This window comes from Polypterus senegalus, chromosome 14, assembly GCF_016835505.1.
Source record: "Polypterus senegalus isolate Bchr_013 chromosome 14, ASM1683550v1, whole genome shotgun sequence".
Classification (NCBI taxonomy): domain Eukaryota; kingdom Metazoa; phylum Chordata; class Cladistia; order Polypteriformes; family Polypteridae; genus Polypterus; species Polypterus senegalus.
This window is the reverse complement of record NC_053167.1, coordinates 141617447-141632886: the sequence shown is the minus strand read 5'-3', so window position 1 is coordinate 141632886 and position 15440 is coordinate 141617447. Positions and strand designations below refer to the sequence as shown.

Below are 15440 nucleotides of genomic sequence, written 5' to 3'. Positions count from 1 at the left end.
AAGGTAGAGTTTTTTGGTAAAGCTCATCATTCCACAGTTTACAGAAACCTGAATGAGGCCTACAAAGAAAAGAACAACGCAGTACCTCCAGTCCAACATGGTGGAGGGTCGAAGATGTTTTGGGGATGTTTTGCTGCCTCTGGCACTGGAGGCCTTGACTGTGTGCAAAGCATCATGAAATCTGAAGACTACCGAAAGATATTGGGGCGCAATGTCAGAAAGCTGGGTCTGCGTCAGAGGTCATGGGTGTTCCAGCAGGACGATGACCCCAAACATACCTCGAAAATCATCCAGAAAGCGCTGGAGAGTTCTGAAGTGGCCAGCAATGAGTCCGAAACGAAATCCGATTAAACACTCATGGAGAGATCTCAGAACTGCTGTTGGGAGAAGGCGCCCTTCAAATCTGAGAGACCTCGAGCAGTTTGCAAAAGACGAGTGGTCGGAAATTCCAGTTGAGAGGCGTCACAAGCTTGGTGATGGTTATAGGAGGCGCTTGATTTTAGTTATTTCTGACAAAAGGGCGTGCAACCCAATATTAAGTTGAGGGGGCCAATAATTATGTCCAGCCTGGTTTTTGAGTTCTGTGTGAAATGATGTCAGATTTTCCTTTTTTTCTGTTTTTGCACATAAAGGAAATAAACGTGTGGATACCAAAACATTTGGAATTGCAACAATTTTCTGGGAGAAATGGGGCATTTTCTGGGGTGCCGATAATTTTGGCCATGACTGTATATGAGTGTGTGTCTGCTTACATGTGCGTGTGTCTTGCTTCCTTTAATGTCGTCCTCGGGAGATGCTGTGCTGTGAGTGCGCCTCGGGTAGTGCACCCCTGTCTCCTGAGTGAAAGGCGCTATATAAAGTAAAGGTTGCTTGACTGGGTCATTGTGCACAGATTGCTAATGATCCTGGTCTCGTAGCTGTTCTCTGTTTCTGTGCCTGCCTGTATAATTCTACAATTTATGAAAGGCGCTATATAAGATTATAAGTCCTGTCTCTGTCTACATCTGTAATTGTTATATGTGAGAGGCACTCTGTGAATAAATGCATGCTTACATGTACGTGGATGTGGCAGATACGTGGCAGTACGCCGTGGGCGTGCCTCAGGGTGTGTGAAAGGCGCTATATAAAGTAATGGTTGCTTGACTGTATCATTGCGCACAGATTATTAACGCTCATGCTGCTCTCAGTTTCTTTGCCTGACGTATAATTCTGCGATTTATAAAACTGCCTGTCAGATTATAATTCCTGCCTCATTGTCTACATCTGTAATTGTTATTCACTAACATAGAAGTGAAACAGGACAGCGAGGAGGGCCCCACCCGGCTCCCTACTCCCCTCGGCCCGCAGCCTCCGTTTCGGATAAGCGCGAATATATCGCTTAGTTTATATTCTTAGCGTGATGACAGAAGTCGCAAAATCAACCGGGAGGTTCAAGCAAATTATAGAGAGAAACACCCGATCTAAATCCGTCAACTAGTTGTCTCGCTCGCTAGTTAAGCGGAGGTAAGGTACACGCCCCGAAGCTGTCACGTGCGTGAGGAGGGCCCCGCCCCTCTCCCCGTAGCCCGTTGCAACTCTTTTAGATTCCCGCCAATAAATCGGCACCGCAAGTGAACTCTGATACGTAGCGCGGTGAGAGAAGTCGCAGAATCAACTGGAATGTTCAAGCAAATTGTAGAAATAAACCCGATCTAAATCCGTGAAGCAGCTGTCTCGTGAAAAGCGGACAGACAGACTTTGGATATTACAGGGTGGTCCAGACCTAATTATGCAGATCCAGATCGTCTGGATGACTTTGATTTATGCAGGGACGATTCTTCATGTTATCAGTTCGCACACTTGTCGATGGTCCGGGATTTTTCGGGTGATTTTCTATGTAATAAACTTAATAATTTATAGCGTAATGAAAATTGCATAATTAGATTTGGACCACCCTATATATGTAGAGAGACGAGGGGCACTGTATGGTACATGTACCTGTATGTGTGTGCACATGAGCCGTTTGCCTCTTTTGATGCCATCTACAGGGGGCACTACGCTCTGAGCGTTCCTCGGCGTGTGCGCCTCTGTCTCATGTGTGAAAGGCGCTATATAAAGTAAAGGTTGCCCGACTGGGTGATTGTGCGCAGATTGTTGAGCCTCATGCCCTTGCAGCTGCCCTCTGGTTCTGTGTCTGTGATTTATGAAAGGCACTCTATAAAACTGACTCTGCCTGGTTGTATGCCAGTTTGCAGCTACGCTATGATTGTTACCTGTGAAAGGCGCTATATGACTGCGTTCACATGTTTTCTTTGATGCCATCGACGGGAGGTGCTAGAAAGTGACGGTGCCTCAGCGTGTGCCCTGGAGTCTCATGTGTGAAAGGCGCTATATACAGTAAAGGTTGCCTGACTGTGTCATTACGCACTGATTATTAACGCGCCTGCCCTCGTAGCTACTCTCTGTTTCTGTGCCTGCCTGTATAATTCTGCGATTTATGAAAGGCACTATATAAAACTGCCTGTCATATTATATATATATATATATATATATATATATATATATATATATATATATATATTATTATTGTCTACATCTGTAATTGTTATATATGAGTGGCACTCATACTTGTACCTGTATGTGTGTGCACATGAGCCGTTTGCCTCTTTTGATGCCACCTACAGGGGGCACTACGCTCTGAGCATTCCTCGGCATGTGCGCCTCTGTCTCGTGTGAAAGGTGCTATATAAAGTAAAGGTTGCCCGACTGGGTGATTGTGCGCAGATTGTTGAGCCTCATGCCCTTGCAGCTGCCCTCTGCTTCTGTGTCTGTGATTTATGAAGGGCGCTATATTAAACTGACTCTGCCTGGTTGTATGCCAGTTTGCAGCTATGCTGTGATTGTTGTCTATGAAAGGCGCTATATGACTGCATTCACATGTTTCCTGGATGTGCTAAGAAGTGATTTGGCCTCAGCTTGTGCCCTGGTGTCTCATGTGTGGAAGGCGCTATATACAGTAAAGGATGCTTGACTGGGCCAGTGTGCACACTCTCTGCACTTTCAGGCCCTTCTGCCATGTGGGTCCTGCTTGCCCAGTGGGCCATCGTTGTGGCCTTTCCTCTCTTGGCTGACATTTCTTCCACGTTTCTGTCCCTGCAGTGGTGAGAATGTCTACACTTTCCTGAACCGTCGTCTCGAGGAGATTCGAGGGAGTGTGCCAATGAGCTCTCTGGCTGCAGACCTCCATGTTTGGCCCGATTTCCATGGCAACAGATCTCCGCTGGCCGACCCGTCTCTGAAAGGCATGGTAAGAGATGCCCCCCACCCACCAGTGTGAGGGAGTTTGTTGTTTTGTAGGAGGGTGAAGTGCCAAACTTGGGCAGCCTGTGACCTCCGCGTCTCGAGAACAGCGGAATCCTGTAACCAGACTCGCTCCTCAGTGGCCTCTCCGGCTGTTGGTGTGCGATGAAGGTGTGCTGTAACAAGATGGACGTCCGACTGGAATTCTCGAGAGCTTTCCGACGTATCCAGCCGGCTTCACCCATTCATGCTTGGACTTGCCGGACTCTGGTCCGATTGAGGCTCCGCCCATTTTTGTCTCCATCTCCAGGGCTGCGCTGGAGTGCCATGTCCACTGTGGTTTGTACATGCAGATGACAAACAAAGTTTCTGCCATCTTTAGAAGACCTTTTGATTCCCGCATACATTAGAAGAAATCTTATTCCAAACATTTATTGTTGCTTTCTCGTTTTTTAAATTTAATTTCCATTTTTCCATCCTCCCTTTCCATGTCTTTTCCCAATTTTCCAGTCTTCTGGTATCCTTTCCCGTAATATTTCATCCTCCCTTCTTCCTTTAATGGCTCCTGGCATTCCTGTTTCATTACTGACAGATAATTCCACTTCCTGATATTCCTGTCCTCCTAGTGGTTGAATATTCCAGTTCCTCAATTCCCTTTTCTTTATTTCTGTTTCTAGTACTGATAAGCACCTGCTGTCATTCCTCTTTTGTATTTTCCCAATATTCCAAATTTACTCCTGATATAGCATATCCTAAAAGTTCCCTATACAATTCCGTATTCTTCCGTGTGACCTCTTTTACTTTTCCCCTTTACATTTTTAAAATTCCCTTCTCATTCCTCATTTTCAGTTTATTTTCCATGCATTCCCGATTCTGCCGCACTCATTCCCATCCTATTGTGAAATTCCCATACCATTCCCTGCTTTCCGGCCATCGTCATCCAAACAGCTGTGCCTCTTGAGCTCTTTAACATCTCAGGACTCAGAGCAGGTGTCGTCTCACAGAGACCCCTGGTAAAGTGCCCTCTAAATGCCACCTTTAATGGATGAGGGGAGGGGCAGGATGCCAGGGGCTATTCTGTGGAAGAACAGAAGGAAAAGAGAAGTCTGTGGGATGCTAAGCCACTTTGATGCCAATGAAGCCCTCATGTTTGTCTTGAGCAGGTGGTGGGCTTGACGCTGTCCCAGACGCTCGAAGACCTGGCACGCCTCTACCTGGCCACCATTCAGGCTGTTGCGGTAAGTGTCACTGGGGGGTCTTAAGCACAATTGGCCCCACCCCAGAGGTGCAGTCTTAGCCGGGTAGGAGTGCCTTATGCTGGGCATCTGCAAGAAGATTTTGGGGTGAGTGTGGCAGTCAGTTGGCTCATTCGTATAGCAAAGGTGCCATAAGTATGGCTATCAGGTTAAGTGGGCGCCGTTGGTCATACCAGGGTCAGACATGGTGTGAAATGGGCATGATGAGGCATTTTAAGTCAAGTGAGACCTTATGGAATATTTAGGGCACCATGTGGCAGATGGGTACACTGAGGTGCAGTAGCACAGGTGAAAGAGGTCATCATTGGGATGATGGGCACTCAGCCTGGCACTCAGCTAAGTAGGCCACTTGGATTGTAGCACATAGGATGAGCACAGCATCATGGCATAAGTATGTGACCAAAGAGATACTTCAGGGCACCACTGGGCAAGAGGTAGGCAAGCTCTGGGACACCAGTGGGTGGTCTAGCTGATGAGGCCAAGCACTGCCAAAGCAGGCTGGCAGAGCTGGATAATGCCATGTTGTCTCATTCACTTGTCTTGTGACCTGTCACTGAAATTATTGGACAGTTGCCATTCTGAGTTTGCAGATCTCTCCCGGTGTGTGTGCAGTGAAAGGCGCTATATAACAGTAATTCTCCTGTGACCTTCATTGTTTTATCTTCTGGCTGTTTTGACAAGTATAGACTCTGTGTTCACCCCGAAAGGCGCTATATGAAATGAAACTGGACAGACGGCGTCTAGGAGTGCCAGAAACGCAGACATCTCACTGTATGCCTTTTAACCCACCAGCTTGGCACGCGGCACATCCTAGAAGCCATGAGAGCCGCTGGCCATCACATCGATGCCCTCTTCATGTGCGGAGGACTCAGCAAGAACCAGCTGTTTGTGCAAACGCACGCCGACGTCACAGGTTGGTATGGACGGGCAGCCGTCATTGTCCTGCTGGGCATTTACACTAGCGATGTGGTAGCTGCTTTAAAACATGCTAGTGATGCCAACTGGAATCATTGGTAACAGACAGATCTGGGGGTCTCACTGTGCTGGCGTATTCAGTGTCCCCAGTAAACTTTCTGACAGCAACTTCTGCCACCCCAGGTGGGCGCCTCCTTCAGGTCAGGTCAGGGAGCACGAAGTGGTACAGCGCGTTGCCTTCCCCACCACACGACGAGACAGCTCGGGATCTTGGTTGGCAAACCCCTCAGGCAGACACGCGGTCCATACCCACCCTCCATAAATGACCGTCTATGTGTTATGTGGTCATCCCCTTGTCCTGGTCCTTAACAATGAGGGTCCTGCGAGCCGGATCACCCTCTGGGAAGTCGCGCCACATGGCCGCAGTGCCGTAACTGACGCCCCCTCACAATGCAGGTACAGTAATGGGCTTTATTCGGGATAAAGTCATACCAGTGGTACCCACCTTCTCCACCCCATCTGCAGTCGCGCTGGATTCTAAATAAACCTTTTTTTGTTTACCCGCCGGTCCTTTACTGTCCCCTGGCACAATCTTTTCGTTCACGTGGGCGCTCCGCCCGCCCTCGGCTTGTCTCGCACTTCCACTTTCGACGAAACTCTCGATGCGGTTTCGTGAACTTCGGCGACCCATCGAAGGACTTTGCTGGAAATCTTAGAAATGTCGCCGCAAGCGCGGGGACGGCCCCTATGGGACACAGGGCACAACAAACAAACAAACAAACAAATGGACCAGCTGGCGCCTCCTTTGTGTCTGCTTTCGGTTTCTCCGCGGTCCGCGTCTCGTTTTCACTTTCGCCACTCGGCGCGTTTCGTTTAATTCGCGGTTAGCAAACGTGAACCACAGGCGCCCCCTAAAGGCAGAGCTTGTCTCTGCAACTCCTTTTTCGAGCTCGAAGGAGAACTGCTGCCTGCGTTTAGCGGTTGTGTCCATCCATCTATCATCAAACCCGCCATATCCTAACTACTGGGTCACGGGGGTCTGCTGGAGCCAATCACATCCAACACAGGGCGCAAGGCAGGAGACAAACTCCGAGCAGGGTGCCAGCCCACCGCAGGGCACACACACACACACACACTAGGGGCAATTCAGAATCGCCAATGCGCCTAACTTGCATGTGTCCATTTTTTCTTTATTTCTGCCCTATGCAATTTCTTCTATTAGAATTTGTTAGTTTTTGCATACCCCTTTGGGATCCTAGCATAGGATCAGATGTTGTACAGCAATTGCAGGTTAAGGGCCCAGCAGAGTACGATCTCTTTTGCCAGTAATGGGTATTCGAAGTGCAGATCCTTAGCCTCAGAGCTGCTGAAAGGCGCTATATAAGTAGAAGCCCTTTAACAGGTGGACCAGTACTGAGGCACTATATAACAGTTTTGTGCAACTCCTCGAGTATAGCTTAGGATAGGGAGGTCTGCCCCTGTCTTCAGTAACGTCTAGTGCTGCATACTGTAGTGACGTATACTCTTGGTGACATTGTCCCAAAATTAAATAAAATGAAAGTTCTGTCCACTCTAAAAGGCGCTATACATGCAGAGTTGATGCCACTTAATTTTGTGGTCAGTGTACACTGCATAAAAATGCTATTTCATAATGATACTGCTTTGAAAGGCGCTATATAGATGGGTAGTAAATAAGGACATTTTGTACTGTATGCATTAAACATTGTGACACAATCCTTAAGTTTAATAAAACTCAATTTCAAAAACACACTAAAAATGAAATGTTCTGTCTGTTCTCAAAGGCGCTCTATAAAAAGCAGAGCCAGTGCCGCTTTATCATGTGGTCAGTGCACCTTCAATCCACACTCTAACACAGTGGCGCTTTGAAAGGCGCTATACAGATGGGAGCTCGGGTGTGTGTTTAATAACGTTTAGCACAGTGTGGTGTGCTGACCTGTGATTTAAATTCAATAAAGTGTATGAAATGAAGAGTTCTGTTTGCTACAAAAGGCGCTATACACACAAAGTCAGAGCACTTATTTAAAACTGCCGCTTTGTTCAGCACTTTGTGGCAGTGCTAGTTTGAAAGGCGCTATATAAATGGGTAGGGGAGGAGGCGGGGCTTTTTATGTTTTTTTGATAATATTTAATGCTGCGTGCCTATCTGACTAACGCGATCCTTGAAATTCAGTAAAATACGCTGCAAAAAGACACTATATTAAATTAAAAGCTCTGGGCCCTGCAAAAGGCGCTATATAAACAGCAGAGGCAATGCCCCTTCACGAGATGTCCAGACTCCAGGCCAGCACTCTTTTGAAAGGCGCTATATTGATGGGTAGGGGATGGGGTGTGTGTGGGTTTTTTTTAACAAACCTTTATTGTTGTATGCTTTATTATTTAAACAAGTGTTACATTTAATGAAACGCATTTTAAAAAATAAACTGCTCCAAAAAGGCGCTATATAAATAGCCGAATCAATGCCACTTTATCATGTGGTCAGCGCTGAGCACCCTATAAAAGTGTTGCTTCACACACAGTTTAATGGTAGTGTTGCTTTGTAAGGCGCTATATAGACGGGGGGGTCTGGTCCATCTTCAATAACATTTTGTATTACGTACTTCATTAATGTGTAATTTACTCACTGAAAGACGACCCTTAAACTGAATAAGACGCATTTTAAAAGCGCACTCTCCATTTTCAAAGGCGCTATATAAGTAGCACCTTCTCATGTGGATTGGGAGTCTGTGTTTTTTTATTTTTTATTTTTTCCATTTTATTGGCATGTAATTTGTAACACGATCCTTAAACTGACAAAAATGTATGAAATGTAAAGTTCTTTGACCCCAAAAGGCGCTATATAAATAAAGTCACTACTGATCTGTCACGTGGGCAGTGATGGGCACTATAGAGAAGTGCTGTGCCGCTTTTAAAGGTGCTATATAGGCCTGGTCAGTTATGACTAACGTTTAATGCTCTATTCCTTTTGGCTTATCTAATTCCTGGAATGCAATCTTTAATTCCAATAAAATGCATTTTTAAAACGCACTACATAAAATATAAAATTGTGTCCATCACAATAGAAGTGTCAATACTGCGTTACCACGTGGCGAGGACTGAGCACTATAAAGTGGTGCGGCCTCATGCAGCGTTTAATGCCGTAAAAGGCGCTATATAGAGAGGCCTCTTTTAAATAACATTTAGCGTCGTGTGTACTTCACAGACTTGTCATTCCTTAAATTCAGCTTTTAAATGTGTGCTATAAAAAAATTAAAAGTTGTCTCTACTCCAGAAGGCGCTATATAAAATGACGAGCCAACTCTGTTTGAAAAGAGGGGCGAGTGTTTGTCTGCCAGGCACTCCGTGGCAGTGCCCACTTTACACAGCTCAATGGACAATGTGGAGTAGTGTCCCCCTTGGAATGGTACTATACAAAGTAAAGAGTCAGTGCTTGGTGGCACTGCCCACTCTACAGGGCACTATATGACATGATGAGTGAGTGTTGAGTTGTTCGTCGGTCTTAGAGGGTACAATGCGGAGTGTGCCCGTCCCGGGCCCATCCTTGAAAGGTACTATATACAATCTGGCGTCACTCTATCTCTGTATCATGCTACTTAAAGGTGACTACATAAAATTAAACAGCGGGCCTGACTCTCCCAAACATGCACTGACAGTGCCGCTGTGAAAGGCACTATATAATGAGAAGCCAGTGTTATTTTGTCAAGAATGTGCTGATTGGGGTGAGTGTTTGTATGCCAGGCACTCCATGGTCATGCCCACTTTAAGAATACAATGAATAAGGTACACTGGTGCCCCCATGGAATGGCACTTCTTGGTGGTGCCCACCTGCCAGGTCTTACCAAACATTTCATTTTAAAAGGCACTGTACAGTATAATGAGACTGCGGTGGGCTGGCGTCCTGCCCCGGGTTTGTTCCCTGCCTTGCTCCCTGTGTTGGCTGGGATTGGCTCCAGCAGACCCCCGTGACTTTGTAGTTGGGATATAGCAGGTTGGATAATGGATGGATGGATGTATAATGAGAAGGCAGTGCCACTTTGTCAAAAATGTGGTCATTGTGCCCACTCTTTAAAATGAAGGGCGAGTTGCCCTCATGTGCACAGTGATGGTGCCCATTTTGATGCAAAGCGAAGCGCATTCTACTGTGAAAGGCGCAATGTAAAACAAAGGGTCTTATCATGTTCTCTGTGCTTGTGCCCGTTTTAAAAAGACAATAAAGTGCATTGTCTGTAAAGGCGCTATATTCACATAATAGGAAGAGCTGCCTCCTCACACACTTGGTGGCATATTTTATAGAATACGATAGGAAGTTAGGAGTGAGCGTCGTTTAATCCCTTTTGTTAGGTGTTGGAGCCCATGTGCCATGTAAAATGAAGAATGAATCCTACTCTGCCAGTATGTCTGTGATTAAATGCCCCCTCTCTGCCAGGGTCAATGTTTTTTCTCTCAGTTGTCTGTCTGTCTGTTCGTCCAGCTGTTGGGTGGTATATAAATTGACAAGTCATTACGGCTTGATGGCACTGCCCACTCTATAACATCAGTGAGTGATGTGCCAAGCACTCCGTGGTCATGCCCACTCATCTATCTTGAATGAGTTAGCAGTACTCAGTGGCAGTGCCCACTTTTCAGAGCACGGCATTAAACACAGAGGTAAGTGGTGGTCACTCTCTCATTGTCAGTGCCCCCCTTGAAAGGCGCTATATAAAAACAAGTGTCAATATCACTTGATCACTACATAATATAAACCAAGCATGCTCTGCCAGTCACTCAATGATAGTGCCACCTTAAAAGGCGCTATATATTGAGAAGCCGGCAATCACCTCTTTTGAGCTTTGCTGTATAAAGTGAAGGTGACCCTGAGGGGCTTTGGGGGATCCGGACCCCTAATGTGGCGAGCAGGCTAATGCCCCTTTCTGGTGTTTGAATTCTCTGTTATGCCCTGCAGGTTTGCCCATCGTCCTGTCCCACGAGGTGGAGTCGGTCTTGGTGGGAGCCGCCATCCTGGGAGCCTGTGCTTCGGGGGATTTCACATCCATTCAGGTACGTCAAGTTCATCTGGTTGGGGGTGTGAGACTTTCATGGGTGGTCTTCCCTACTTCAGTACAAGGGAGGCTGCTGGCCTCATAGCTACATTGGCACTCCTGGCCTGAGTTAATGAGCCCGCTCCAAGCTGTTTACTGATATGTGATACCCGCTGACATCTGTTGCTGCTCTCAGCTGGTGGGCATGTCAAAGGCCAGCCCTCCCTCTCCCGACAGCCTGCGCGGCACGCATCTGCCACCACTGGTACCACGTGCCAAGTCTCTTTGCCCCTCTGGGTACGGCCTTCATACCACTGAAATGAAGAGTCCAGTCAGTCAGTAAAAAGTTACAAAGCTTCAGTTGCAGAGAATGCCATGGAGTCCTGGCATAGCCATCTGTTGTCACCCCGTGGTGAGATGGTCCAGTGGCACTGACTGACCCCACGCTGCCTTCATCTGAGGAGCCCTTTGTTTCACTTACAATGCCTTGAGGCTGTGGGCACAAGATGAGTGGCAGTGACAACACCCAGTGGGCTGATGACAACAAGAAGAGGAAGTCAGCTCTGCTGGCTTGTGATGTTTGTGTGCCAATGCCACCCTGCCAGGACAATGTGCTGACTCCCAGGCCCTCTCCGTGGATCCCACTGACTTTTAAGGCTAGAAATATCGCAGCCCCCCCAGCCCTGTCCTTAAACGGGAGTGACATTTATGCTGCGCCCAGTCTGCTGCTGGGAAGTGGTGTGGCGTGGTGCGCTCCTCGGAGTGACGAGGCCAAAAAGTGGGACCCACAGTTTACTGCAGCTGAGTCCTTGGAAGTGACTCATCCATTCAAAGGTGGGAAACGCGCTGGACAATCGACTTGGGCGCCCAAAGGGGCCAACACACTGGCCAAGGACTGAAGTGACCAAGAGGCCCGACAGTGGGGTCAGCCTTGCAAGTACTGCAGTTACTTAGAAAGTGGCTTTAAAAACATCATCTGTAGGCTGTGGTCCCTGTCACAAATACCCTCTTGTTTGTCAGGTGGCAGTTAACAATGCCAAACACCTGGCATCGGACTGCTGGGTGTCTGTCATGGCAGGTCTGGTCTGACACAGGACGTCTACTGAGTGTAAGGGGGAGGCTGATGCCACTGCTCTAATATAGGCCGATGCATACTGGGTGGCTGGTGCCCTCAGGTGGTCTCTGGATTGAGGCAGTTGATGCCTGCAGGCTTGGTACTGCCTGTCCAGTTCACCTTGTCTGTCAGTCAGTCTGTCTTTGACTGGCTGGTCCAGGGTGCAGCTGAGGATTCGAGTAACAAAGAGGCCTGACAGTGGGGGTCAGCCATACATGTCCAGAAGCTGCTTAGGAGGGATGGGCACTTGGGACATGGCTTTAAATTTGGCTCACTAAGGCTTTGGTCCTTGTCACAACTAGCCTGTTATCTGTCAGATGGCAGAGAGCCTGGCACCTGTCTGCAGGGTGTCTGTCATGGAGGGTCTGATCCGAAGCAGGATGGGTTGACCTGATGACATCGGTCTACTGGGTGTAGGGGGAGGTTGACCCTGCTGTTCCAGCATTGACTGTTTTCTGCAGGGTGGGCCTGCAACAGGTGGGCTCTCTGGGAAGCTGCCATTGCTGGATTGAGGCAGTTGATGCCCACAGGCCTGGTACTGCCTGCCCAGTTCACCTTGTCTTTCAGGGTTGACTGGCTGCTGACCTGATGCCGGCTGTGGCTGAGGATTTGAGTAACAAAGAGGCCTGACAGTGGGGGTCCTCCTTACACGTACTGAATCTACTGTTGGCTGTGGTCCTTGTCACGAGTAGCCTGTTGTTTGTCAGTTGGCAGTTAACGGTGCCAAAGGCCTGACCAGGTCTGTCTACTGGGTGTCTGTCACGGCAGGTCTGGTCTAATGCAGGGCGTCTGAATGGAAGGGGAGGCTGATGCCACAGATCTAATATGGACCAATGCATACTGGGTGGGTGGTGCCCTCAGGTGGTCTCTCAAGGAAGCTGTCGTCGCTGGATTGAGGCAGTTGATGCCCGCAGGCTTGGTACTGCCTGCCCAGTTCACCTTGTCTTTCAGGGTTGACTGGCTGCTGACCTGATGCCGGCTGTGGCTGAGGGTTTGAGTAACAAAGAGGCCTGACATTGGGGGGTCATCCATACCTCGTACTGTAGCTTCGCAGAAGTGATGGCCGCTCGGAAGATGGCTTTATATACAGCTCAGTGAGACTCAGGTCCTAGTCACGAGTAGCCTGCTGTTTGCCAGGTGGCACAAGGCCTGGCACCTGTCTGGAATAGAGGGTCTAATCTGTTTCATACAGGGTGGTTGGTGCTGTTGGCCTGTAGCAGGTGGTGTTTCAAAGAGGTCGACATCGCTGAGTTGAGGCAGTTGATGCCCACAGGCCTGGTACTGCCTGCCCAGTTCACTTTTTCTTGCAGGCTGTGACTGGCTGCTGACCTGACGCAGGCTGTGGCCAAAGATTCAAGTGAAAAATAGTGGCTTGACATTGGGGGTCAGCCCTGTGTGTTCTGTAGTCCCCTAGAAGTGACAGCCGCTGACCGCTGGATGCTGTGGAAGGTGGCTGATAAAAGCCCAGACTCACTGAGGCTTTGGTCCTTGTCACAAGTAGCCTGTTCTTTGTCAGATGGCAGAAGGCCTGGCATCCATCTACAGGGTGCCTGTCATGGAGGGTCTGCTCTGAAGCAGGACGTGTTGACCTGATGACCTCAGTCTGCTTGGCGTAGGGGGAGGCTGGCTGATGTACAGGTGGCGTCTCAGAGAGGCTGACATTGTGGGGCTGAGGCAGCTCATCTCGTATCAGGGGGCCACCGTGCCTGGCAGTCAGTGGTTCATATTGCTTGTCTAGTGTGCCTCGACTCTTATGAGCTGACTTTCAGACTTACTTTAACGTGGCTGATTGTGTACGTGTGGGCAGACATGGCTGGTCGGTGGCTTGTCTAGTGTAAGTGTGCCCTCACACCTGGTCTAGTGGGGCTTATCATGTACAGGTGGGATGACACTGCTACCCGCTGTGGGTTGGCTCTTGTCCATGGGCTGGCCCTGTAGGGTGCTTGATGTTGCTTGTCTCATGTGGCTCATCTCTTCGGAGTGGGCTTTCACACTTTGTCTGAATTATCTTATCATATGCAGGTATGCCACCTCACCAGTCTGCCAGCTGTGTCAAGAGAAAACCCGTGACAGGTAGCCATGCCATCCCATCAGTACACAGTTAGCCATATTATCGTAGACTGAGTGTGACTGAAAACTCCTCAAAGACGAGCCCCGAGGCAAACACCAGCACACATCCCATAATGGGCAATCCACCTCGTAACAAACAAGCCACATAAGGCAAGCGATACCAACTACCCCACCAGTCTGCTGAATGTGTCATCCTACCTTTAGACCAGAATAAAAAGACTGGGTTGCCTCTTTTTGGTGGACTGACACAGCGGGCAGACTGGTGAGGTCAGGTCGGGGAGCGGGTACTGGTACAACATGTTGGCGCACCCACCACACAACGAAAAAGCTCGGAATCCTGGTTGATAACCCCCAAGGCAGACATGCGGTCCGGCCACACCCTCCGGAAATGACCTTCTGTCTGACCGTAGCCTGGTGTTACGTGGGCATCCCCTTGGCCTGGTCATCCATAATGAGGGTCCTGCGAGCCGGGTCACCCTCGGGGGAATCGAGCCACAAGGCCGTAGTGCCGTAACTGACTCTCCCCTCACAATGCAGGTCATGTGCCTCATTCGGGACCCCGTGAGCAACACAAAGTCAAACCAGCGGGACCCATGGACCCCCTGAAGAGACACACGTGAAGGAGTCCAGTCTTCATCTCAGGTCACTGGATGGCGTCCATGTCTCACAAACAGGAAGCCCCAGGACTCTGAAGACTTGGACCTTCGTCCTTTTGCAGAGATACCCGGAGTGCCACACATCCCTTTCCAGTGACCTCTTGAGCCCCCCATGCTCTCCCACTTCATCTACTGACTTCATAGGAAGAGTCACCAGAAACATGGCTGATGGTCTGATGTGGCTTATAGTGCAGAGATGGGCTGCTGTGGGTCGTCTCCTGTTGGTGGTCTCCATTCCGATGGCTGATTTTTGCTTGTCTCTCATTCGCCCGCTCACACACTGACTAACATAGCTTGTTGAGTCCTGATGTTCTAACATGGCTGGCTGACACAGTTGGTGGACCGTTCAGGTGGTTGATGTTGCTCATCACTCCCACAGTTAGTCAAACACAGCTGATTGTGTACAGATGGGATGACATGGCTACCTGCTGTGGGGGGGGTCTCTCGTTTGTGGGCTGACACAGCTGGCGGACTGGTGAGGTGGCTGATATTGCTTGTCTAGTGTGGCTCATCTCTTATGAGCTGCTTCTCACAGTTAGTCTTATGCAGCGTATTGTGTACAGGTGGGCTGACATGGCTGGTCTGATATGTGACATCACCTGATAGTGAGATGACACAGCTGGTGGGTCATGTAGGTGGTTGACATTGCTTGTTTCATGTGGCTTGTCTCTCATAAGGCAGCTCTCACATTTGGTCTAATATGGCCTACTGAGCACAGATGTGCTGACATGGCTGCCTGTTGTGTGTTGTGTATTGTTGGTGAAATAACCGAGCAGCTGGGCTGCAGGTGGTTGATATTGTTTGTCACATGTGGCTCGTCCCTTTCACAGTTAGCTTCTAGTGTAGAGATGGGCTGGTCTCATATGTGATGTGTCCTGTTTGTGAGATGACGCAGTTGGTGGGCCTTTCAGATGGTTGATGTTGCTTGTCTCCCATAAGCTGACTCTCACAGTTAGTCTAATATGGCTTATTTAATTTAATAATACAAATAAAGTTGACATGTCCACCGGCGGCAGGTTGTCTCTTGCCTGAGGGCCGACACAGCTGGACGACTGGTGAGGTGGCTGATATTGTTTGCCTCATTTATGAGTTGGTTCTTACGTAACTTATTGTG

The 15440-nt window shown here is 48.7% G+C and overlaps 1 protein-coding gene across 3 annotated transcripts in view; it reads left to right on the top strand.

Moving 5' to 3' along the window:
• Nucleotides 1-15440, top strand: part of fggy (FGGY carbohydrate kinase domain containing) — a 155690-nt gene that overhangs the window by 131352 nt on the left and 8898 nt on the right. For all 3 annotated transcript variants that reach the window (XM_039734715.1, XM_039734716.1, XM_039734717.1), the window contains exons 11-14: nt 3139-3286; nt 4443-4517; nt 5328-5448; nt 10411-10505. In XM_039734715.1, coding sequence (XP_039590649.1) covers nt 3139-3286; nt 4443-4517; nt 5328-5448; nt 10411-10505 — 439 coding nt within the window. The remainder of the gene's footprint in view (nt 1-3138; nt 3287-4442; nt 4518-5327; nt 5449-10410; nt 10506-15440) is intronic.